General features: G+C 46.4%; 1 protein-coding gene across 1 annotated transcript; it reads left to right on the top strand.

The window, feature by feature from the left end:
* The first annotated feature begins 1,102 nt into the window (after positions 1-1,102).
* On the top strand, positions 1,103-26,014 carry GDI2 (GDP dissociation inhibitor 2). Its single transcript, XM_049776320.1, has 11 exons — positions 1,103-1,170; positions 9,336-9,443; positions 12,290-12,389; positions 13,932-14,066; positions 17,979-18,177; positions 18,381-18,512; positions 21,168-21,267; positions 23,219-23,390; positions 24,480-24,624; positions 24,953-25,007; positions 25,092-26,014. Exons 1-11 carry the CDS (start codon positions 1,126-1,128, stop codon positions 25,236-25,238), a joined length of 1,338 nt encoding a protein of 445 aa, XP_049632277.1. The 5' UTR covers positions 1,103-1,125; the 3' UTR covers positions 25,239-26,014.
* Positions 26,015-26,687: the final 673 nt, after the last annotated feature.

The following is a 26,687-nucleotide window of genomic DNA, read 5'->3' as shown; positions in this document are numbered from 1 at the left end:
GCAGTGCATCTATCTTATTTTGCAATGAAGAGACAATACAGATGCAAATACAATATGTGGCCCACGGGCCATAGTTTGAGGACCACTGATAGCCCACAGAAAGGTCACAACACCCGCTTGTAGAACACACTCAGGAGTGCAGTCAACTTTGCGTAGTTTTTTTTCTTTTTTGCCTACTCAGCAGTAACATTTCCAAATCCAAAGATTGCAACGTCTACTCAAAATCTGCTTTTTTTTTGGGGGGGGGGGGCGGAATTGTAGAGCCTGGGCCTCGCGATTCTGCAAGAAGTACGTTTGTTGGGTGCATGGTGGATTCTTCCGAAGGAGCCCCAGAGCGACATGGGCATGGTGCATGTTTCTTGGGGTAACCACGGAGGTGTGTATGCATGCACAGAAGAGTCAAGAGGCGAAGTCCAGGGGCCGGAGAGAGCGTGGAGGCAGGGCGTTCGCCTTGCACGCAGAAGGACGGCGGTTCGAATCCTGCGCGCAGAGCCAGGCGCAACCCCGTGACGTCAAGGCGGCGGGGCCCGGCCCGACGGTCCACGTGGCCGTGGCGAGCTCAAAGGCCAAGGGCGGCGGCGACGGCGGCCGGACCCCGGGCCGCACCCCTCCTGAGGGGCTCCCCTTGCTTCCTGAGGTAACAGTCCGCCACAGCGGCGCTTCCCCGTAGGGCCGCGAGCCGCCTCAGCCCCCCGTCAGGGCGCCCCGCCGCGCCCGCCCCGAGGCGAACAGCAGCCACGACCACCGCGCAGTCCGCGCGAGGCGGAAGTGAGCGCTCCGCCGGCGGCCCAGCAGGGCTCTCGCGAGAGCGCAAGGCGGAAGTGGGCGTGGCCAACACCGCGGCAGCCAATGAGAGCGCGCGGCCGGCGTGAGTGACGGCGCCCGCGCGCCCGAAAGCCCGCCCCGGAGGAGCCGGCCGCCGCCCCGCCGCGCTTCTTCGCTTCCCGGCTGAGGTGGCGCCGGCTCCGTGTCGCCGTCGCCATCGCCATCCATCGCCGCCTCTTCCTTCCTGCCCCTCCTCCTCCTCTTCCTCCTCCTCCTCCTCCGCGGCGTGCCGGCTGCCTCCGTGTCCTCTCTTCCTCCTCCTCCGCTCCGGGCCGTCGCCCTCGCCCGCCCGCCCGCGCCATGAACGAGGAGTACGACGTGATCGTGCTGGGCACCGGCCTCACGGTGAGGCGCTGCGCTCGGGCGGCCCCGGAGCACGTCGCCGCCACCCGGACACCCGGCCGGCCGGGCCTGGAGCCTCGCAGCCTCGCAGGCCCGCAGGCCCGGAAGTGCGCGACGCTGGGCTGTGGCTGTGGCTGTGGCTGTGGCGGGCCGCGGCCCCCGGGAGCCGGGGTTGGCGCCCGGCTCAGGCCGCTTCAGGCCGGCTTGGGCCGGATCGGACGGGACAGAACCGGATCGGACCGGGCCGGGCCGGATCAGACGGGTCAGAACCGGGCCCGATCAGACAGGACAGAACCGGGCCGGGCCGGATCAGACAGGACAGAACCGGGTCGGGCCGGGTCAGGCAAGACAGAACCGGGCCAGGCCAGATCAGACAGGACAGAACCGGGCCGGGTCGGATCAGACATGACAGAACCGGGCCAGGCCGGATCAGATCAGACAGGACAGAACCGGGCCGGGTCTTCTCCCCCGAGTCCCCCCAGTCTTTTGTTCGGGCCCTTCCTTCCCCGCCTGCCTCCGTCCCTCCTCCCTCTCCCTCCATTTCTCCATCTCTCCATTGTCTGCCCCCGAGGAAATGAAAGGCCCGCCCGGCTGAGGAAGAAATCAGTGGCCGCCGACGTGATGTGATGCGAAGTGGCCTGCCCCCCCCCCCCCGCCCTCGGTCAAGTCCAGGCGCTTCTGCATGCAGATCTAGCTAGGCTGGGCCGCTGGGGGGGGGGAAGAGCCCCTTCACCCCCATATGGGCACCCCCAAAGCGCAGAAAATCAGCCTAGTGCCGTGATCGATTGATTTTTTTCTCCCCCACTGTGTGTGTCTGTGTGTACGCACTCAGGAGACTTTCCAAACTCTGCATTTAATACGGTTTAGGATTATTTTTTACAGGAAAGTGGGAATTGGCGGCTGTTGCAAAAGGATCCCTTTGAACCGAATCTCTTCGTTGTTTGCTTTTTGTTGTTGTTGAGAATTGAAGGGTTTTTTGGTTTTTGGGTCACACCCAGTGGCGCACAGGGTTTACTCCTGGCTCTGTGCTCAGAAATCACCCCTGGCAGGCTTGAGGGTGAGGGAGGGGGGAACCATATGGGTTGCGGGGATTCCATTCGAACCCGTCCGTCCTGTGTTGGTTGCATGCAAGGCAAACCCTTACCGCTGTGCTATATCGCTCCGGCCCTCGAGAATGGAAGTGTTGGCGCTGCATCTATAAAACGGGTACAATCTGCTCGTACAATCTCGAGCCCTAACTTTAGGTTTGTGACAGTGCACAGCTTACTTCAAATTTCTCTTGACAGTAGAAAACCTTTTGAGTTTTCACTTGACTTTTTTTTTTTCTTTTTTTTTTTTTTGCGGGACGGGGTGGGGAACCACAGATGGTGGCATTTTAGGGCTTACTCTTGGTTCTGCTTAGATACGACTTCTGGAGGTGTTGGGGAACCAGGTGCATAGGCTGGGGCCTAAAAGAGGCGAGATAAGTGGACCACATGCAAGGCAGGCAGGCAACTTACCTCTGGAATTTCAGGTCCCTCTTTGACAACGTCTTGTTTGCTTTGGGTTCACACCGGGCAGGGCTCAGGGGTCACTCCTGGTGTGGCTCTGGGGACCAAGATTCCGGGGATCAAACCCAGGTCTGCTATGGGGAAGGCAACACCCTGCCCTATTCACTGCTATTTTGTGGCCTCTCATTTGTTTTAAAATGTTCTTAAATAATTGCTTTATTTAAGCACCTTACAAAATTGTTCATAATTGAGTTTCAGTCATACAGTGTACACTACTCTCATCAGTGAATATATTCCACCACCAATGTCCCTCCAACCCCCATTACATTTTCTTTTTACAGTTTTTTTGAACTTTATTGAATTGATTGAGTGAGTGGTTTTTGGGCCACACCCAGTGGTGCTGGCGGAGGCAAATGCCCTACCGCTGTGCTATTTCTCTGGCCCCTCCCTATTAAGTACTTTAAGGAAAAGATTAAGAATTAAAATGACACTTCTGGGGCCGGCTTGGTGGCGCTAGAGGTAAGGTGCCTGCCTTGCTTGTGCTATCCTAGGATGAACCTAGGTTCAATCCCCCGGCGTCCCATATGGTCCCCCAAGCCAGGCGCTATTTCTGAGCTCATAGCCAGGAGTAACCCCTGAGCGTCACCGGGTGTGGCCCAAAAACCAAAAAAAAAAAAAAAAGACACTTCTCTGTTTATAGTGAGTGATGGTGATCGTTGGAGAGTAATGCTTGATTTTGTTTTGATGAGTGAGCAGAAGTAAATGTGTGATTGGCTGGAAATTGCTACTGATAAATCAGATTACTTAGAAAGCTACTTAATAGTTGTGATTGAGGGATTTGGTTGGATTATTTATTTTTGTGAGTAGGAAGACTTGAATACCATATGAAGGGGCCAAAGCAGGTTGTTTATATTTTCGGGGTGTGTGTGTATAGAAAAGTTGATTGGAAAGTAGAATAAGAAAACGTGTGTGTGTGTCCTGTGTGGGGAGAGGAAAGTAGAATAAGAAAACGTGTGTGTGTGTGTGTGTGTGTGTGTGTGTGTGTCTGTGTCTGTGTCTGTGTCTGTGTCTGTGTCCTGTGTGAGGAGAGGAACTTAGAATAGGACAAAGTTGGTTTGTTTTTTGGGCCACACCCTGTTGTGACCAGTGTTTATTCCTTCCAGTGCTTGGTGAGCCATCTGGAGATTTCAGGGCTCTAACCCGGGATCAGCTGTGTGCAGATAAAAACTTTACTTGAATATTAAGAAACAGATTCTAGCTGACTTCACTTAACTTTGTAGTGGGTTTTGCCTTTTAGAATGGTTCTTATTGCCAGAACATTGCAAGAGCCAGTTCCACTGCTCAGCTGTGGCTGTTAGTGATCTTTCAGATTGCTCTTCATTCAAATCACTGAATGTGGACACCTGGGTGCAGATTTGTTATCGCCAGGTTTCTGTAGGCATAGCTCACCAGGATTACTTTTCCTGTCTTTCATTTTGGGTGGGGCTGAACTCACAGCACCCATTGTGTCCCATGTCCGAGATTTATTGTCACACATGCAAAACATACTCTACAGCAGTGCCACATTCCTGACCCTAACAAGCTGCATTTGATTTTTTTTTTCCTTTTGGGCCACACCCTGTAATGTTCTGGGGTTACTCCTGGTACTGTACTCTGGAATTAACTCCTGTCAATGCTTGAAGGACCGTTGTGCCTGACATCAAACCTAGGTTGGCTGCGTGCAGGGCAAATGCCTTCCCCAGCATACTGTTGCTCTGGCCCCAACTACCTTTGCTGTACTTTCCAAGGCACCAATGTCAGCAGCCGGTTAGGACAATGCACTTTATTTACATTTGTTTTTATTTTGATGAAAATGAAGTGGTAGGGGGCTGGAGCCGTACCACAGCTGTAGGGCTTTTGCCTTGCATGTGGCTGACCTAGGAGAACCAGGAGTCCCATGTGGTCCCTCAAGCATCAATACTCCCAATATTTTGTTTTGTTTTATTTGAGCCACACCCATTGACACTCAGAGGTTACTCCTGGCTATGCGCTCAGAAATTGCTCCTGGCTTGGGGGACCATATGGGACACCAGGGGTCCATCTAGATTAGCGCGTGCAAGGCAAACGCTCCACTACTTGCGAAACTGCCCCAGCCCCATCATTACAATTTTTGCTATGATTTTACAGGTATGATAGCTGAATTTTATTAGTATTCCTCAATTGTCTTGAGACTTTCCTTTGAAAATTAATTTAGAGCAATTATTGATAGTTGTGATAAGTTTTTTTTTGTTTTGTTTTGGGTTTTTGGGCCACACCCGGCAGCGCTCAGGGGCTACTCCTGGCTGTCTGTGTCTGCTCAGAAATAGCTCCTGGCAGGCACAGGGGACCATATGGGACACTGGGATTCGAACCAACCACCTTTGGTCCTGGATCAGCTGCTTGCAAGGCAAACGCTGTTGTGCTATCTCTCCGGGCCCGATAAGGTGGTTTTATTGATAGATTTTATGGTTTTGTTTGTCTTGGTCTTTTCCTGACTCGGTGCTGGAGTGGAGTGACTCCAGAAGATGCTTGGTTACTGTGCGGAGCCAGGGGTTACTCCTATCTATCTGCTCAGAAATAGCTCCTGGCAGGCACAGGGGACCATATGGGACACCAGGATTTGAACCAACCACCTTTGGTCCTGGATCGGCTGCTTGCAAGGCAAACACCGCTGTGCTATCTCCCCATCCCCGCTTTACTACTTTTTTTTTGTTTTGTTTTTTTTTTGTTTTTTTGGGCCACACCCAGCGTTGCTCAGGGGTTACTCCTGGCTGTCTGCTCAGAAATAGCTCCTGGCAGGCACGGGGGACCATATGGGACACCCGGGATTCGAACCAACCACCTTTGGTCCTGGATCGGCTGTTTGCAAGGCAAACGCCACTGTGCTATCTCTCCGGGACTTTACTACTTTTTGACTGGTGTGCATGCACGGTATTAGCAGGGAACTTAATTTCTGAAAATAGCTTGCAGGTTCTTGCTGAAATACTTTGGGGACTTCTTTTTTTTTTTTTTTTTTTTTTGGTTTTTGGGCCACACCTGTTTGACGCTCAGGGGTTACTCCTGGCTATGCGCTCAGAAATCGCCCCTGGCTTGGGGGTACCATATGGGACTCCTGGGGATCGAACCTCGGTCCGTCCTATGCTAGCCCTTGCAAGGCAGACACCTTACCTCTAGCACCACCTTCCCGGCCCCTGGGGGCTTTTATTTTTTTTGGCCACACCCAGTGACACTCAGGGGTTACTCCTGGCTATGTGCTCAAAACTTCCTCCTGCCTTGGGGACACTAGGGGATGGAACTGCGGTTCCGCCTTGGCTAGCGTGGTTGAGGCAGATGCCCCTTGGGGACTTCTTTATAGCAGTAAGATTATGAACATGTACAAAACATGGATGGATCTTGTAAAATAATGTTGATCAAAGTACATCCTATATGGTTTTATTTATTCAGACTTCAAATATTAGCTCTGAGAAGTCGAGAGTAAGTAGCTGGGGTTAGGGGAGTTGTGATGATTTAAATTCTGGTTTTGGTTCAATTTGGTTTTTATTGCTGGGGGATTTTGTACTTGGTGTTGCTCCCAGTGGTACTCCCAGTGGTGCTCAGGGGCCCATGAGGTGCAGGTGGTCAGACCCAACTTCATCTCAGCCATATCCTTTCCCTGGATTTCTGTGTTATGTCTCAGCAAGGTTCGAAATACAGTTGGGTCATTTGGAGAATACCACACCTTATGTTATACAGTAAATTTTATTAAAAACTGGGCCCGGAGAGATAGCACAGCGGCGTTTGCCTTGCAAGCAGCCGATCCAGGGTCAAAGGTGGTTGGTTCGAATCCCGGTTACCCATATGGTCCCCTGTGCCTGCCAGGAGCTATTTCTGAGCAGACAGCCAGGAGTAACCCCTGAGCACTGCCGGGAGTGACCCAAAAACCAAAAAAAAAAAAAAAAAAAAAAAAAAATTTATTAAAAACTATTTGTGGGCCCGGAGAGATAGCACAGCGGCATTTGCCTTGCAAGTAGCCGATCCAGGACCAAAGGTGGTTAGTTCTAATCCCGGTGTCCCATATGGTCCCCGTGCCTGCCAGGAGCTATTTCTGAGCAGACAGCCAGGAGTAACCCCTGAGCATCGCCGGGTGTGGCCCAAAAACAAAAAAAAACCCTCCTATTTGTACCAGAGATAGTATAGCAGGTAGGGCACTTGTCTGGCACAGGGCCAGCCTGGGTGTTGATCCCCAGTGCTGCGTGTGGCTCCTCGAGCTCCTCCAGGAGTGACTCCTCAGCACTTATTGGGTATGGCACCAAGAACCAAAACAAAAATTATATTTGTTATCATTGCTTATGTTCAAAAGTTTTCTTAAATATTGGGCTTTGATGTATTCCTGGAGTTGATGTAAGTTTCTTAAATTTCTAGTTCTTTTTCTAACATTTTTGGGTAGGAAATATTGTTTATAATCCTTGATAGTTATCAAGGATTTTTTTGCATGTTCACATGCAAAAAGGGAGGGAGATGGTGATATTTATCAAGGGTTATAAAACATGTAAACCAGGGGCCGGAGAGATAGCATGGAGGTAAGGCATTTGCCTTTCATGCAGGAGGTCATCGGTTCGAATCCCGGTGCCCCCTATGGTCCCCCGTGCCTGACAGGAGCAATTTCTGAGCCTGGAGCCAGGAATAACTAACCCCTGAGCACTGCCGGGTGTGACCCAAAAACCACAAAACAACAACAACAACAAAAAAAAAAACATGTAAACCAGATGTCTGAGTAATCAGTTTATAGGATGATCTATAAAAAAGTAGCTACTTAGTTTATGAATCATTTTCAGAAAAGGTTTTCTGGAGCAATAATTGCCTAATGTGTAATTTCCCTTTTTGCCACACAGCTTTTTTGTGGGGAGAGTATGCTCGGCCTTACCCAAGGACTACTCCCACTTTGGTGCTCAATAATTGCTCCCAGTGACCTTTAGGATACTATAAAGTGATGGGAATTGAAACCAGGATCTCATACATGTAAAGCAAATGATCTACCTCTTAGCCATATCCTTGACATTTCACGTAGCATATTGAAATAGACAATGATTACAGGCATACATTAGAGGTAACTTTTAGTATTGCATCTAGGGCATTCTTGTAGTTTCTTTTTGTGTGTTTGTTTGTTTTGTTTTTGATTTTTGGGTTACATCCAACAGTGCTCAGGGGTTACTCCTTGCTCTGCGCTCAGAAATCGCTCTTGGCAGGCTTGGGGCACCATATGGGATGCTGGGGATTGAACCCGGGTCCATCACGGTTTGGCTGTGTGCAAGGCAAACACCCAATCACTCTGCTATCAATCCAGCCCCATCAAGGGCTTTATTTATTTATTTATTTATTTGGTCTTTGGATTACACCCGGCAGCACTCGGGCTACTCCTGGCTCTACACTCAGAAATTGCCCCCGGCAGGCTCGGGGTACCATATGGGATGCCCGGATTCGAACCACTATTCTGCATGCAAGGCAAACGCCTTACCTCCATGCTATCTTTCCGGCCTCAAGTGGCGCACACTTGTGTGTGTGTGTGTGTGTGTGTGTGTTAGATGGGTGGTATAGATCAGTGATTTATGCACTTGAGTTCTGCATTCTTAATTACTTTTTCATTTGTTTTTGGGTCACGCCCAGTGGCACTCAGGCGTTACTCCTATCTCTGCACTCAGAAATCACTCCTGGCAGGCCTGAAGGACACATGGGATGCTGGAGATGGAACCCAGGTTGGCCTATGCAAGGCAAACATCATGCCTACTACTATTCTATCACTCCAGCCATATTCTTCTTTTTTCTATTTGTTTGTATTTTGGGCCATACTGGGTGGTGCTTAAGAGTTACTGCTGACTCAATACTCTGAACCTGCCTTGAAGTCTGTGGAGTCCACAGATCTCACTTTTAAACTTGGTTGTTCCAGGGTTGTGGGTTTTTTTTTTTTTTTTTTTTTTTTTTTTTTTGGTTTTTGGGCCACACCCGGCGTTGCTCAGGGGTTACTCCTGGCTGTCTGCTCAGAAATAGTTCCTGGCAGGCACGGGGGACCACATGGGACACCGGGATTCGAACCAACCACCTTAGGTCCTGGATCGGCTGCTTGCAAGGCAAACACCGTTGTGTGCTATCTCCCGTGCCCCAGGGTTGTGTTCTTAAATTATATTGTAGGTTGTACATACGTTAGTTAATTACAGAAAGAATGTTTAGTGATTTAAACTATTTTATTATTTGGGGGGAATCTTTCAAGCAGTGCTTAGAAAGCCCAGGGCCCATCCAAGTATTAGGGCAGATGCACCTGAAATTTAGTGGGGGCCAAGGTAGATTTAATCCCATAACCTTTTTCCAGGTCCAGCAAGAAACTTTGTTTAAACCATGTGTCTGTTTGAAACACATAGGAGCACTCTCTATCTTTGGTCCCTGGGCCAAAAATAAAACTCGGGGTGCAGAACCTGTTGAACCACTGAGCTAAGCCCCTATCACTGCTTTTCCATTCTTTTGTTGCTGATGATGATGGTGTTACGGCCAAACCCAATGGCTGTACTTGAGGCTGACTCTTGCTGGAGTTTGGGGACCTCCCATATGCACAGCAGGTATCCAGCACTTTGAACTAATTCAAAGGTCCCACTATCCTCCTTCTGAAATTATTTGTGCTTTTTCTTACAGGAATGTATCCTGTCAGGAATAATGTCAGTGAATGGAAAGAAAGTTCTTCACATGGACAGAAACCCATACTATGGAGGAGAAAGTGCGTCGATAACACCACTGGAAGATGTAAGTATTAAAATAAACTAACTCAGCCTTTCATACTTTGAGTATTTTCCTTGTGAGTGTCTAACTCTTGGTTACTCCTTGTTCATCATTTAACCAATTGATTAGTTTTTTTTAGTGAAGCAAGATAGTTGTGATTTTGTTTATATTTTTAGGGCCATACCCAGTGGTACTTAGGAATTGCCCTGTGTATTGCTCAGGGTACCATATGGGGTACAGGAGGGAGATGGAATCCTGGTCAGCATGGCAAGTGTCCTATCCATTGTACTATCTATCTCTGGTTCCAAACAAGATAATTTTGTTTGTTTTTGGCTTTATTGGACCACACCCAGTGGTGCTCATGGGTTACTCCTGGCTCTGTGCTCAGAAATCGCTTCTTGCAGGGATGGGAGGGGACCATATGGGATGCCAGGATTTGAACCATCAGTCCTGGGTCGGTCACTTGCAAGGCAAACGCCCTACCGCTGTGCTATCTCTCTGGCCCCCCAAACAAGATAATTTTTATTGAACAAAACTTGTTTAGAAAGGGGTCGAGGTGGAGAGGTAAGGAGTGTTCAAAAGAACACAAACTTAAAAGAGTGAGCAGAGAGAGATGGGCTAACAAGATATGTACAGTACTTTTCACTTTACGAGACGTATCTGACCATAAAACGCACATAGTTTTTAGACGAGGAAAACAAGAAAAAATAAAAGTCGCAGCAGTGGTCAAATAGTCTTTTTTTTTTTTTTTTTTTTTGGTTTTTGGGCCACACCCGGCGGCGCTCAGGGGTTACTCCTGGCTGTCTGCTCAGAAATAGCTCCTGGCAGGCATGGGGGACCATATGGGACACCAGGACTCGAACCAACCACCTTTGGTCCTGGATTGGCTGCTTGCAAGGCAAACGCCGCTGTGCTATCTCTCCGGGCCCTCAGATAGTCTTAAATGAAAGCTCTGTATGTGATGGTGAAAGTGTGTTAACCTGATTGCTCATACTATGTGGTATGTCTGCACAATAAAGCAGGCATAACACTCTTCCTCCATAATTTGGAGGGAAAAAGATATGTCTTATGGCATGAAAAAGATGGTATTTAAGGAGAACGTGGGCTTGAAGAACAAGCCTGATCAAATTTAATTTTATTAAATTTATCTGTAGTAAGATAATTTCCTGGGATTTCTAGTTTGAGGTTTTGGAAATGTAAATGTTGATTGCCATCTGGAGCAGTTATCTGTGTTAATAGATCAGATAGGTGCATGGGAAGATTACCTTTAATAAAGAGCTAATGTATCCCGGACACAGTGCCAGTTTGAGCTAATTTTGTGGGTGTGAATGGACCATTCCTGATAATGCTTGGGTTACTCCTGGCTCTATTTAGAGGGAACTCCTGGGGTTGGTCAGAAGCCAATATGTGTATCAGTACAACTGACATGGGTATGTGGAAGGATAGACTCTTCCCTGTTGTACTCTCTCTGGCCCCAAGAAAAGTTTTTTTTTTTTTGTATAGGAGAGGAGTTTTAAATGATTTCTTTTTTTTTTTTTGGTTATTGGGCCACACCCGGCGTTGCTCAGGGGTTACTCCTGAAATAGCTCAGAAATAGCTCTTGGCAGGCACGGGGGAGCATATGGGACACCGGGATTCGAACCAACCACCTTAGGTCCTGGATAGGCTGCTTGCTAGGCAAACACCGCTGTGCTATCTCTCCAGGCCCTTAAATGATTTTTTTTTTTTGGGCCACACCCGGCGGTGCTCAGGGGTTACTCCTGGCTGTCTGCTCAGAAATAACTCCTGGAAGGCATGGGGGACCATGTGGGACACTGGGATTCGAACCAACCACCTTTGGTCCTGGATCGGCTGCTTGCAAGGCAAACGCTGCTGTGCTATCTCTCCGGCCCCCCCTTAAATGATTTCTAACAAATGATATGTTGTAGAGTTTTGCTGAAATTTTACCAGATTGAAAAGAAATGCTTCTAGGCCAGAACAGCAGGTAGGATTTGCAGCCAGCCTTGCAGCTTGAGCCTCCCTGTAAATATTTTCTGAGTGCAGAGCCAGGAGTAACTCAAGTTCCTCAGTGCTGTTGGAACACCCTGATTTTATCCAACAAAGGTGGTTGGAACACCATGCCTTTACCCCAAACAAAAGCATTCCCTGGCTTCCTCTTTCCTTTTCACATATCCCTTTGACATGTAAAAGTAGATTGGCTTATAGGTACTTTCATTTTTCACTTGCCCCTCCCACTCCTTGGTTGGTAAATAAAGAGGTTTTGGTTTGGCTTGGCGCAGAGAGGGACCACAAGGCAAGAAGCCAACTGACTCCGTGATTCTCTCCTGACTGGATTGGTTTGTTCATTTTTTGTGGCTTCCCTGCTTCAGACTTTTCACTGGGGTTGGAAATACAGCGCGTGGAGTTATTTTACACAGCACCACCAGGTGTGGCCCAAAAAACAAACAAACAGCAAATGAACAGAAAGAAAGAAAAAACTAATGGCTACCTTATACAGTGGTTACTTAGTCTAACAAAACCACTTAATAAAGCTGGGGCCAGAGCTGAGGCAGTATTGGATTGCCTGCTTCCCATAAGTGAGGGTCTGACTTCAGTCTCTGGCATTGAAGAAAGTTGCAGAGGCTTGAGAGAGGAGAGATAGTACAGCAGGAAGGGTGCTTGCCTTGCACACAGCCAACCTGGGTTTGATCCTATGGTCCTTAAGCCTACCAGGAGTGATTCCTAAGCGCAGAGCCAGGAATAACTCCAGATGACTGCTGGGTGTGGCAAAAAAGAAAAAAGAAAAAAGGCCAAGGGTTGGGGAAGGAAAGTTGTGTAGCATAATGAAAATAAAATTTTTTTTTACCTGTATATTTTTCTCTTTGTTTTAGTTATATAAAAGATATAAACTGCCGGGAACGCCTTCACCATCAATGGGAAGAGGAAGAGACTGGAATGTTGACTTGATCCCCAAGTTCCTTATGGCCAATGGTAAAGAGCTAGCTTAAGTCTTGGGCAGTACGTTGAATCAGGTTTGAACGCTGAAACTAACTCATGATAGTATTAGTCCAGAAATTTGAAAATGGATTTTGTTGAATATCAGTAGTTTGCTGAGTAATAGAATCTATTGTTGGAGGTGTCTAGATTTAGTAAATTTAGGAGGGAAGAGAGAGCGATGATACTTTTTTTTATTTTTATTTTTTTGTGGTTTTTGGGTCACACCCGGCAGTGCTCAGGGGTTATTCCTGGCTCCAGGCTCAGAAATTGCTCCTGGCAGGCACAGGGGACCATATGGGACGCCGGGATTCGAACCGATGACCTCCTGCATGAAAAGCAAATGCCTTACCTCCATGCTATCTCTCCGGCCCCGCGATGATACTTTTAATGCTAGCTTTTATTCATTCGTTTATTCATTTATTCATATTTTGGGTCATACCTAGTAGCACTCAGGAATTACTCCTGACTCTCCACTCATAAGTTAGTCCTAGCAGGCTTGGGGGACCATATGGGGCGCTGGGGATCGAACCAGGTCGGCCGCATGCAAGACAAACACTCTACCTGCAGTGCTATTGCTCTGGCCCCAAGAAAGCAATGGTTTATTATTAGTTTTGGAGAAACAAAATTATGACCTGCCTGTAGTAATATCAAGATTGTAAGTATTCGTGACGTACTTTCATTTTTGTGAGTCAGATCACTGGACTGATTAATGTAATTGAACAAAATACTTGAATGCCCGACTGCACAAAACTCCTACATACTTCTTGTTTGAAAAGGAGGGAGTATTTTTTTTTTGGTCCATTTCCAGCGATGCTCAGAGCTTAGCCCTGGTTTACTTCTGGTCTTCAGGGATCTTTTCTGTTGGGGCTTGGGGGACCATATGAGGTGCCAGGAATCAAATCTGGGGCCAGCTTTCTGCAAGGCAAAAAAACTGCCTTTTGTACTCTCTTCAGCCAGGAGGGAAATTGTAATATAGAGATCACCTGCAGAGTTATTGAGGAGGAACCAGCAGATGACGTCCAAACATCCCTGAAAACCTTTAAATATTCAAGCTATTGCTGCCTTTGATATTTTCCACATTGGTTTGGTGACTAGAGACTAGAAAGATGTACAGGATTAGGATGCATGCAGCTGACCCTGGTTTGGTCTCTAGCATCTCATGGTCTCTTATGCAGCATCACAGGAAGTACCATTGATGGCAACCTGGGTCAGCTCTGGCACTGAACTGCCAACCTTTTGGTTGAGATTCAATTAAAAGCCTCTGTGCCCATTGAGCACCACTGGGGGAAACCCTTGTCCCCACAAACAAGAGACTGATTTGTGACTGGGAGAGAGGGGTCAGAGGATTAGTGGTATGTGCTAGGTATGTCAATTCGGGGTTGTTACCTGGCATTGCTCTTATACCCTGTTTGGAAACTTAGTCTGAGTTAATGGACAGTGTTCAAAAAATTGTAAAGCAGTTAAATATTAGTAAATGCTTTTTTATGTCTGCTAATTTTGGAGGTGTTTTTATGTACGTTTGATTGTAACCCACAGGTCAGCTGGTCAAGATGCTGCTTTATACAGAAGTCACTCGCTATCTGGATTTTAAAGTAATTGAAGGGAGCTTTGTCTACAAAGGAGGGAAAATCTACAAAGTTCCTTCTACTGAAGCAGAAGCCCTGGCCTCTAGTAAGTAATTTAATTTCCTCAGACTGGAAAAACTGTATAGTGGAAATATGTCTCCCATCTCCATCATCTTGTCATGCAGCATCTGTTGAATGATTTAAGTGCCAACCTTGTGGGTAATTTGGGCCCTTGTGGGTAATGAAAAATTGAAGTGTAAGGGGCTTGGACCTGTAAAGCATCAAATTTCAGAGACCTGCTCGGTGTGCTTGTAGGTGGCAACACTGCGCTTCTGCAGTGCTCTTTGCAGAATATGCATAAGGATTGTTTTCTAAGAATGTTTGTGTGCTTGCTTCCGTGCTAAATGCTTTCATTTTATTGTTTGATGTTGAGAATCCCTTTAATGAGATAGGGCTTTCGTTCCATAAAGAACCAGAGCTTGAAACAACTTGGATAGTGAGCTTGAGGGTTAGAATGCAACACCGGTAGCTTTACATTCATCACTGAACTAACCTGCTATTTCCCTTTACTGTATTTTCCAACCTACCAAAGAGAAAAATAACTTTTCACGTGACTTTTTTTTTTGGGGGGGGGGGGGCACCTGGCAATGCTCAGTTTACTCCTGTGCTCTGCACACAGAAATTACTTAGAGAAGCTTGGAGGACCATATGGGAATGCTTGGAATCGAACACAGGTCAGCCACTTGCAAGGCAAATGCCCTACCCACTGTGCTTACTCCAGCCCTGTCACATGACTTTCTTTTCTTGGGGTCAGAAAGAAAATGCATGGGTTAAGGTATTTGCCTTGCATGTGGTCCATCCTGGTGTGGACCTTGACACTGCATATGGTTCTCAAGACAGGAGTCATCCCTGAGCATTGAGCCAGGAATAAGTCCTGAACACCACTGGGTGTGGCCAGACATACACCCCTCCCCTCCAATGCCCCACAACCTCTTGATTTGTGTCGTCATTTCTAGCATCTTTGTTCTTAAAAATTCCTAGTAAGGGGGCCGGGCGGTGGCGCTGGAGGTAAGGTGCCAGCCTTACCTGGCGCATAGCCAGGAGTAACCCCTGAGCATCACTGGGTGTGGCCCAAAAACAAAAAAACAAAACAAAACAAAACAAAACAAAATTCCTAGTAAGTATGGGATATTTTATCTTTCATAGTTTTTTCTTTTTTTAGGGGGGGGGCACACCCATTTGATGCTCAGGGGGATCGAACCATGGTTCTTCCTTGGCTAGCGCTTGCAAGGCAGGCACCTTACCTCTAGAGCCACCTCGCTGGCCCCTATCTTCCATAGTTTTATTTCCTCATTTGGCTAAATTAGAGGTTTCTGATCAGTTTTTTTGTTTTTTTGTTTTTGGTTTTGGTTTTGGTTTTTCAGATGACACTCAGGGCTTATTCCTGGCTTTGCGCTCAGGAATTGTTCTTGGCTTGGGGGACCATATGGGACTCTTGGGATCGAACCCAGGTCTGTACTGGGTCAGCCGCATGCAAGGCAAATGCCCTTCTACTGTGCTTTTGCTCCAGCCCCAGATCAGTATTTTATTTTTATTTTGGTTTTGGGGCCACACCTGATGATGCTTAGAGGTTACTTCTGGCTATGCACTCAGAAATTGCTCCTGGCTTGGGGGGCCATATGGAGGTGGGGGATCGAACCCAGGTCCATCCTGGGTCACCCGTGTGCAGGACAAACGCCCAAATGCTGAGCTATTGCTCCGGCCCCCTTGATCAGTATTTTGGATTTCAGTGTCTATTTTCGGGGGAAGGAGAAGGTAGATGACAGGAAATGATATGCAACACTGCAGATCTGTGGATAGAATTTCAGCATGAGTCCTCACGCTGATCTTAACATGCAGGAAGACCCTTGATGTTAATGGCAGAGTCCATTGCCCCAGTGTCTTGTTCCAGGAGAAACGTCCCTCAGGCCCTCCTCTTACAGCAGTGGGATGCTTGACTGCAACGTCCTCCTGGACATTCACATGAGTACTATCACTTCTCAGAGCTAATGGCTCCATCCAGGAAAACTGTATTTGGCTGAAATAGTGAGTTCTCATTACATTTGCTGCAGTTTTATCTGAGGTGCTCCCAGTTTTAACCTGTATAGGATGCCTTGAAGAATTCAAGTTCAGGCCCAGGGAATGATTCTGGGAAAGATTTTGCCCCTCTTGTCCTTTTGCTGCACTGGTGGTGGTTCTCTCCTCCTTGGTTGTACCTGCTGGGGTCACACATCTGCACCATGACTGTTGGGGCTGCTGCAGAGTGCAATGTGGTGATATGCTGGGGGTTACAGACAGCACTGCCCCCCTATAGTCTCAGCCCTGCTGCTTCTGAAATGGTTGCAGTAGAAATGTCATCTGACACTTCCATTGCAGCTTTAAAGAAATGAGCAGTGACTGTAAGGAAAGCTGGTAATCCAAGTGTATTCTGGTGCCTGAAGAGGAACACTGGAACAATGGAAATCGCTAGTTAGTGCATCTATTCCAGTGTGAACAGCCCATCCAGTCCTTGCCAGACCTATGGGTCCAGTAAAGGAAGAAAAGGAAAGAAGAGGGGAGAAGCTAAGAAAATGTGATTAAGAAAATAAAAAAAGAAAATGTGATAAAAAGTTGTGCTGATTTAAATGAAATCGGAAGATGAGTTTTTTGTACGTTTTTGGACAGCACCCCAGGAAACTTGGGCTACTGGAACAATTTAGTTTCTTTCCCTTTTTTTGCCCACCCCCACAGTTTAGTTTCTTTTTTCTTTTCTTTTTTTTTTGGTTTTTGGGTCACACCCGGCAGCGCTCAGGGGTTACTCCTGGCTTCATGCTCAGAAATCGCTCCTGGCAGGCTCGGGGGACCATATGGACGCTGGGATTCGAACCGATGACCTTCTGCATGAAAGGCAAACGCCTTACCTCCATGCTATCTCTCCGGCCCCCACAGTTTAGTTTCTATTGAGTAAAAAGAGAGTTTAATTAAGATAACTTGAAAATAAACTTTTGATATTTGTTTGGTTTTTGTTTTGTGGCCACACCCCGCGGCTCTTGGGTTATTACTGTCTTTGTACTCAGAAATTACTCCTGGCAGGCTCAGGGGGACCATATGAGATGCTGGGGATTGAACCTAATTCTGCTGTGTGCAAGGCATACTTCATACCTTGTTGTGCTATCATTCCAGGCCCTCAGTGCTCATTGGTTCTGTTCTCAGCAGTCATTTTAGTGGAGTTTCGATGGACTATATGGAGTGCTGGGAATTTTGCCCAGGTCTGCTGTATGCAAAGCCATCGCCCTCCCTTCTATTATCTCTCCAGCCTCAGTACCTTTCCTTTTGTTTTAATTTGTTTCTTGGCCACACCTGGTACCTGGTCCATACCAGGCAAATGTTCAGGAGTTAATCCTGGCTCTGCACTCAGGAATTTGTCTTGACAGTGCTTGGGAAATAATATGGGATAATGGGGATGGAACTTGAGTCGGCTGCTTGTAAGGCAAACACCCTTCCCTCCTTGCTGTACCAATTCATTGTTTCCTACTAACCTTTTGCCAATCATGTTATGAAGCCTCTGCACACATTGTATATTTACAATATACAGGATGAAACATAGTCAGCCTTATGATCTTATGCTTATAGCCTTTCGATCATTTACATTTTTTAGTTTCATTAGTTTCAACTGTAGTCATGGGGGAAATAACATTAAAAATACCAAGAAATGCCACGAGGCAGCTGCATATGAAATGTTGGGAGTCTATCTTTTTTTTGGGTTTTGGGTTTTGAGTCACACCTGGCGGTGCTCAGGGGTTACTCTTTACTCTGCGTTCAGAAGTCGCTCCTGGCAGTCAAATGCCTTACTGCTGTGCTATCGCTTTATCCCCCCCCCCCCCCCCGAAGTTTATCCTTAAAACCATATAACTGTTTAAACTTTTTCCCCCTCACTTTGACTATTTCCTTTTATTTAAATCCTATTTTGAATCTGTGTTTTTGAAAACTTCATTTGTAGGTTTAATGGGGCTGTTTGAAAAACGTCGATTCAGAAAATTCTTAGTATATGTTGCCAATTTCGATGAGAAAGATCCTAGAACCTTGGAGGGTGTCGATCCTTTAAAAACTACAATGCGGGATGTGTACAAGAAGTTTGACTTGGGCCAAGATGTCATAGATTTTACTGGGCATGCACTGGCACTTTACAGAACTGATGAGTAAGTGTTTTGGGTTTTAGATTTGTGTTTTTCTTGGTAAACTACTGAGATTTCCGTCTGTGCTATGAAAAAAAGAGGTCCTAATTGTAATTTTATATTAGCCCTTTTTAAGTGAAAAATGAATAAAGCTTTGGAAAGATTCTCAATTGGACACAAGAATGAAACCTAAAGCCCATTTCTAATATCCATTACCTTTTCTCCAGCTATTTGGATCAGCCATGTTGCGAAACCATCAATCGGATTAAACTTTATAGTGAGTCCTTGGCAAGATACGGCAAAAGCCCATATCTGTATCCACTCTATGGCCTGGGAGAACTGCCACAGGGATTTGCCAGGTGAGAGCCGCATTTAATGGACATGTACATACTTAAAACTGTTCCTGCATAAAATGTTTGAAGAATGAAGGCAAAAAGGCAGTCATCCATTTTTCAACCAGTTTTGTTGCTTATTCATGTAAATCCTTTTGTCACTTGGTAGTATTTAGCTTCAACTTTTCTTTGACATTTTTTTTGTTTTTGTTTTTGGGCCACACCCGTTAATGCTCAGGGGTTACTCCTGGCTATGTGCTCAGAAGTTGCTCCTGGCTTGGGGGACCATATGGGACACCGGGGTATCGAACCGCGGTCCGTCCAAGGCTAGCGCAGGCAAGTCAGGCACCTTACCTTTAGCGCCACCGCCCGGCTTAATCTACTAGACTATTTCTTTTTTTTTTTTTTTTTTTGGTTTTTGGTTTTTGGGCCACACCCGTTAATGCTCAGGGGTTACTCCTGGCTATGTGCTCAGAAGTTGCTCCTGGCTTGGGGGACCATATGGGACACCGGGGGTATCGAACCGCGGTCCGTCCAAGGCTAGCGCAGGCAAGGCAGGCACCTTACCTTTAGCGCCACCGCCCGGCCCTGACATTCTTATTTGTTTGTATGTTGTTTTGTTTTGTTTTGGTCACACCTAGCAGCGCTCAGGGGTTACTTCCTGGCTCTATGCTTAGAAATGCTCAGGGGTTACTCCTGGCTCTATGCTTAGAAATGCTCCTGGCAGGCTTAGAGGACCAAATGGGATGGCAGTATTCAAACCACCGTCCTTCTGCATGCAAGGCAAATGCCCTATCTCCATGCTATCTCTCCGGCCTCTGTTTGTATGTTTTATTTGTTTTTGAGCCCCATCCTGTGTGATGCTCAGGGGTTACTCCTACCTCTGCACTCAGAAATTACTCCTGGCTGTGCTTCAGGTTGGCCTTTTGCAAGGCAAAAGTGCTGTTCTGTCATTCCAGCCCCTTTGACAGTTTTTAATTCTTTTAGTATCATACCTAGTGTTGCTCAGGACTTACTCCTGGCAAGCTTGGGGATCCCTATATTGTGCTTGGGATCAAACCTGGGTCAGCCTTATGCAAGGCAAGCACCTACCTCTTCACTCTCTTGTCTCTCTAGTACTTTCTTTGACAGGTGAATAGAGGGCTGCTAGTGCTGATTTTCTTTCTTCTCCAGTGCTGGAATTTAAAGCTAGGGCCTCACATATACTCAGGCGTGCTAGAGATGAACTTTGGGTTTGTTTGGCTCAGTGTATTAGGTCACTCTCTTTTTTTTTTTTTTTTTTTTTTTTTTTTGGTTTTTGGGTCACACCCGGCAGTGCTCAGGGGTTATTCCTGGCTCCAGGCTCAGAAATTGCTCCTGGCAGGCACAGGGGACCATATGGGGCGCCGGGATTCAAACCGATGACCTCCTGCATGAAAGGCAAACGCCTTACCTCCATGCTATTTCTCCGGCCCCCCATTTTTAAAGAACATTTGTTGGTTGTTTTCTTTATTCTGCTCCCTAAGGTTTAAAGCTACTGGTACCTGAAGCTGAACACATACTTTGTGGGATTCCTGGGAGTCCTTTTTTTCTCCCTTAGCAAGTTCCCCCATGGTGTACATCTCTGGCCAATCTTGAATTCTTTTTTTGTTGGGGGAGGCACACCCAGTGATGCTCAGGGGTTACTCCTGGCTATGCACTCAGAAATTGCTCTTGGCTTGGGGGACCATATGGGATGCCAGGGAATCGAACCGAAGTCCGTCCTAGGCTATCTGCAAGGCAGATGCCTTACTGCTCCGTGCCACCGTTCTAGCCCAATCCTGGATTCTTGGGACAGCTCCAACTGCTTTTGTTTCTCTTTGTGGGTCTACGACTTTGTCGCTCTCCATTGTGACTGTTATTGGGAATTAACAGGGAATTGCAGGGTTTGATTAGATAGTATTTTGAAATTGGACTGGGTTTTCATCATTGTGATTTATGAGATAAATCTTGGTAGCTTTGACTCTTGCTGAAGCCATGGCTGATCAATGAACATCTTCTAGTGAGAAAAAAAGAACAAGGTTATAACTGCGGTCTTGTACACCACGGTGTAAGGTGGTGATAAGGCACATGCCTTGTAAATGAGGTATCGACTTTGGTTCCTGACATAAGAAACTGAAAGAAAAAGAAAAGACAGGGCCCGGAGAGATAGCACAGCGGTGTTTGCCTTGCAAGCAGCCGATCCAGGACCAAAGGTGGTTGGTTCGAATCCCGGTGTCCCATATGGTCCCCCGTGCCTGCCAGGAGCTATTTCTTTTTTCTTTTTTTTTTTGGGCTACACCCGGTGACGCTCAGGGGTTACTCCTGGCTATGCGCTCAGAAGTCGCTCCTGGCTTGGGGGACCATATGGGACGCCGGGGGATCGAACCGCGGTCCGTCCTAGGCTAGCGCAGGCAAGGCAGGCACCTTACCTCCAGCGCCACCGCCCGGCCCCTCCAGGAGCTATTTCTGAGCAGACAGCCAGGAGTAACCCCTGAGCACCGCTGGGTGTGGCCCAAAAACCAAAAACCCAAAAAAAAAAAAAAAAAAAAAAAAGAAAGAAAGAAAAAGAAAAGACAGAAGTTATCATCTGGAAGGAAATGAGACAAATATTGCTTGTAAGTCCATTGTATCAAAGAAGACTTTAAATGGAAATGATTACAAATTGTAATATATTTTTCCTAGGCTAAGTGCTATTTATGGAGGTACCTACATGCTGAATAAGCCTATTGAAGAAATCATTGTGCAGGATGGAAAGGTGGTCGGTGTAAAATCTGAAGGAGAAGTAAGTAGGTTTTGCAACTGAAGAAAATATTCCATTCTTGTAAAGATATTTTCATGACCCTATATGCACTCAATTTGATAATATGAACATTGAAGGTAGATTTGAAATAATAGTTTTGTTTTGATAAGTTAATATATTCATAATGACATAAGAGTTTGATATGTTTGATTTATTGAAACAGTTTAGGGCTGGAGAGGTAGCATAGCGGTAGAGTGTTTGTCTTGCATGTGGCTCACCTAGGACAGATGCGAGTTCGGTCCCCTGGCATCCCATATGGTTCCCCATGCCTGCCAGGGGTGATTTCTGAGTGCTTCTGGGTGTGGCCCCAAAAAATAAAACAATGAAAAGAACAAATTTTAATAGTTTGTAGTGTGTTGATTATTGCTTTCCCTCCCTCCTGCCCTCCCTCCCTTCCTTCATTCCTTCCTTTCCTTCCCTTCCCACACCTGGCAGCACTCAGGGTTTTCTCCTGGCTTTGCACTCAGAAATTGCTCCTGGTAGATTTAGGGGACCATATAGGATGCTGGGGATTGGACAACTCCCTCCCTCCTTCCTTCCTTCCTTTCTTTTTTTTTTTTGATTTTTGGGTCACACCCGGCAGTGCTCAGGGGTTTACTCCTGGCTCTAGGCTCAGAAATCGCTCCTGGCAGGCTCAGAGGACCATATGGGATACCGGGATTCAAACCACCGTCCTTCTGCATGCAAAGCAAACACCTTACCTCCATGCTATCTCTCTGGCCTGATTATTGCTTTTTTACAACTAAATTATAGGCTTGGCTAGAGAAATAGCTTAGTGCAGTGGCCGGCAACCTTTTTTTTTTTTTTTTTCAACTGAGCCAATTCTCACCAAAACCACGATTGAAATTTATTTTGAGAGCCACACAGGGCGAGCACTGACAGAGGCTAGGAGCAGAGTGCTGACTCCTGGAGTGGCCTCCTGTCGCACACAAGAGCCAAATTAAAAGTGTAAAGAGCCACATGTGGCTCGCAAGCCGCAGGTTGCTGGCCACTGGCTTAGTGGGCTGGAGCACACGATTTGCATGAGAAAGATCTAAATTTTAACCCTAGCACCACACAGTGCCATGAACACTGTTGGATATGATCCTTGTGACCCTCAAACATAGCTGAACTCAAGTAGCACATCACCAATTGTACCATAACCAACTGTATAAGTGCTGTACATACTTGCTTGGACAGTTGGGTAATTTCTAAGTATGATCTAGTAGACCAAATCAGTCAAGGGCCAGAGACATCGTACAGTCAGGTAAGGCACTTGCCTTGCACATGACTTACTTGGGTTCAGATTTGGCACTGAGTCCCCGAGCCTTACCAGAAGTGATCCCTGAGTGGAGAGCCAGGAGTAAGTCTGGAGCATAGTTGGATTTGGCCCCCAAATAAAAACAACAAAAAAGGTGTAAATACTAGTTATTTTGCAACCAAAGTTTAATTTAGCATAGTCTCTTACGGTGGTCATGATGGGGGCATATTTTCCAGTGATTGGGAGACCTACATACAGAGCCTGGGATTGAATCTATGTTTGCCGCTTACAAGGCCTTAACTTTTGTACTATCTCTGGTAACTAACTAGCAGGTGAGTGTGATTTGGTCTATGAAACAGACCTTTTCTGTTTCACATATAGAAGTGACCTTAAATACATTCATTTTATATTTATTTTATTTTTTTTTTGTTTTGTTTTTTTGGGTCACACCGGCATTGCTCAGGGGTTACTCCTGGCTCTATGCTCAGACACCCCCAGCAGGCTCAGGGGATCATATGGGATGCCGGAATTCGGACCACTGTCCTTCTGCATTCAAGGCAAATGCCTTACCTCAGTGCCTCTCTGGCCCCATGGCAGAGCTAATTTTAGTAGTTAGCTGATAACTTTATGAAGATGTTATATTTAAGGGAAAAGTTCGCAAAGACACTGGACACTGAGTATTATTTATTCTAGATTGCTCGCTGTAAGCAGCTCATCTGTGATCCCAGCTACGTAAAAGACCGGGTAGAAAAAGTGGGCCAGGTCATCAGAGTCATCTGCATACTCAGCCATCCCATCAAAAACACCAACGATGCCAACTCCTGCCAGATCATCATCCCCCAGAACCAAGTCAATCGGAAGTCAGGTGTGTTTCAGAAAATATCTGCTTCGGTGGAGAAAGGGACTCTAGTTCTGAGCGGTCCCCAGCAGGTGTCCTGACTATGAAAGCTCAGCAAGAGTCAAGGAAGCTCCAGTAATGGTTTCTTCATTGAACGTTATTTTATCACCTCAGCAATACACACAGCCAGGGGTCTCCATTTTACCAACTCAAGAAGACCTTAGAAGAATTTCATTTCATATTTCTCTAGCAAATGGCACACAAAATTTTTTTTAATCAAAAAACATTTTCAAGATCCAGATTTTATTTTATTTATTTATGTTCTGGGACCACAGCTGGCTGTGCTTGGGTTACTCCTGGCTCTGTGCTCAGAAATTGCTCCTGGTAGGCACAGGGGACCAAGTGGGATGCTGGGAATTGAACCCGGGTTCACCTGGGTCGGTCATGTGCAGGGCAAATGCCCCAACGCTGTGCCATCACTCCGGCCCCCAGAATTTTTTAAATACATTTTTAAACATCATGGTTACAAGGTTATTCATAATAGTTTCCCCCCCCCCCCCACAGATAAAGCTGTTCATGATTGAGTTACGGTCATACAATATATAACAACTTTCACAAATGTGCCACCAGTCGTTTCCCTCCCACCCACCCATTCCCAGTCTCCCTCCTCTCCCCTGCTCTCCTCTCCTTTTATTGACATTGCGGTTTGTACTACTGCAAAGGCAGGTGTGCCATGTGTGTCCCTTTCATATTAGACCCTTTGCTACTCTAACTGCACTCCTCTTTGTGGCAAGCTTCCTACCATGGACTGGTTTTCCTAATCCTCATCTCTTGTCTCTGGATCATTTGAAATTCCTTATGTCCCACAAATGAGTGAGATTATTCTAGAAAACCCAGAAATTGTATGTAATGGTCAAGGTGAGAGAAACATAAAACCTGTTCTCATGGTCAAATATGGTAAAAGTGGCTGAATGTTTTTTGTGCATGGCCGTATGCCTTCATGTAGTCATTGCCTAGTCAGAGTCCACACAACACAGTTTGCTGTGCTGTACATTAAACTTGAGCTCAAATATGTTGAGGCTAATAGAACCTGACTGTGACTGAAATCATTTCTAGATATCTATGTATGCTTGATTTCCTCCGCACACAACGTGGCAGCTCAGGGCAAGTACATTGCCATCGTCAGCACCACCGTGGAGACCAAGGAGCCAGAGAAAGAGATCAGACCAGCTTTGGAGCTCCTGGAACCAATTGAACAGAAGTAAGCTCATCACTCATCTCTACCAATCGCCAAGTAGAGGCTTTCAAGTCTGACTTGGAGCCGGATGTGTCCATGAAGATAGTACAGTGGGTGGGTTTTGCCATGCATGCAGCTAACCTTGGCTTGATTTCTGGCATTTCACTCCTTATCCCTGCCAGGAGTGACCTCAACAAAGCCAGGAGTAAGCCCTGAGCACTGTTGGGTGTGGTCCCCTACTTGAGTCAGCGAAAATCACTGGTGGTTGTGGAGTTTTGAGTTTTGAATTTTAGACTGATTGAGTGGGTGTGGGGTCTTCTTGCCTGTTGACTTGATTCTTTTTCCCTTCCAGATTTGTTAGCATCAGTGACCTCCTTGTACCAACTGATTTGGGAAGTGAAAGCCAGGTGAGTGGGGACGAATCAGAAAGGGTCATTGAAGGTTTTCTTGGGGTGAATCTCACCTTAAGCTTATAATCTTTTGATTTCCAGATCTTTATTTCTCGTGCATATGATGCTACCACTCACTTTGAGACCACCTGTGATGATATTAAAGATATCTATAGGAGGATGACAGGGTCTGAGTTTGACTTCGAGGAAATGAAGCGTAAGAAGAACGACATTTATGGGGAAGATTAAGCTCTACAGGCTTTTCTGATTAGGACACAGTTAAGGTTTGGCCAATGATGCATATTCTCTGAAACCTACCTTCAGGCCTGCTTTTGTAATCTGAGACTGCTGAGCACTGCACCAGTCAATATTCCTCCCCTTTCAATTAATATCATGTATTAACCTGTTTTTATGGAGCGGAATTGGCAGGTCATCACATTCTGTTCAGTTTCACCAACGCTGGCTTGCTCCTCCCAGTTAAAGATCAGTTTTTTCTTTTTTTAATTGTACTACTGATACAAAGAACTTGATACAGTACTTGTATCTTTTAATCAATGTGGCCTTTGCAATTATGTACTTCTGCTCAAGAACTGGATCAAGTACAGTGTGTACATGCCAGCTGCCCTCTTGACGTTGAGATTGTAAATTGAATAGCCTATAACCTAGGACAGCAGCCCTGTTTTTCTTCCACATTTACATTGTGTCTTGTCAAGTATTATGCCAGTTTCCACCTGGCCCTGCACTATGTTCATGTGGGCCTAAAATACAAATCAAACTTGACTTCGTGAGTCATTTTGGAGGAAGCCTGTGTGCAGTGTTTTAATCTATTAAGTGATAAGAAACCTGGAAAGATACGTTTCATAAGACAAAATGTAGAAGCGTCTTTTCGTATCCTAGGTGTGGCTTCAACGGACCAAGCTGCCATGCAGTATTGATTTGACAGAGCCCCTACTCCAATGATGTCTGTCTCAAAATGGCTCCAAATGATTTCTGTACTGCAAAATAAAGCCAAACTCTGGAAACCAGCTCTCTCCCAATCTCTGTCTCAGTATTCAAATAGTTTAGCATTGTATTTATTGTCCATTCCCTTCAGGAGAGCTGAACCTCATCCTGATGAGAAGACTGTGTCTTCATCTGGCTTCACTGAGTCTATTCCAGTGTTCCAGTGGGGACACAGTGTATACAACAGCTGAGTCAGTTTAGGTGATTCAGACCAGTTTTTCTCAACTAACGGGGCCCCAGCCCTAGGAGGCCCAAGAGGCCTGCTGGTAGGGCCAGCCAGCCCCAGGTAGGAAGGAAACAAGGTTAGCAAGGACCCAGGAGCACCAGTCTAGACCAAGTGGTTCTCCATTGAATACAGGCTACTGTGATAGTTCTGCTGATAGTAGTAGTGGTAAGATCCAGTGAGGGGCCTTAGTGATATAGCACAAGACACTTGCTTTGCATGCCACCAATTCAGGTTTGATTCCTGGCATCCCATAGGGTCCCCAGAACCTGCCAGGGGTAATTTCTGGGCTCAGAGTCAGGAGCAACTCTTGAGCACCGCTGTGTGCACCCCCCCTCCCCAAACCAACAGAATGCATTAGTATTTCCATGCAGCTGGTTTTTTGTTCGTGTTTTTTTTGGCCACACCCGGTGGTGCTCAGGTACTACTGTGCCCAGAAATCACTCCTGGCAGGCTCTGGGGACCATATGGGA

The sequence above is a fragment of the Suncus etruscus genome, chromosome 7 (assembly GCF_024139225.1).
Source record: "Suncus etruscus isolate mSunEtr1 chromosome 7, mSunEtr1.pri.cur, whole genome shotgun sequence".
Lineage (NCBI taxonomy): Eukaryota > Metazoa > Chordata > Mammalia > Eulipotyphla > Soricidae > Suncus > Suncus etruscus.
Note: the sequence above shows the minus strand (reverse complement) of the source record. Positions and strands in the feature narration are given on the sequence as shown.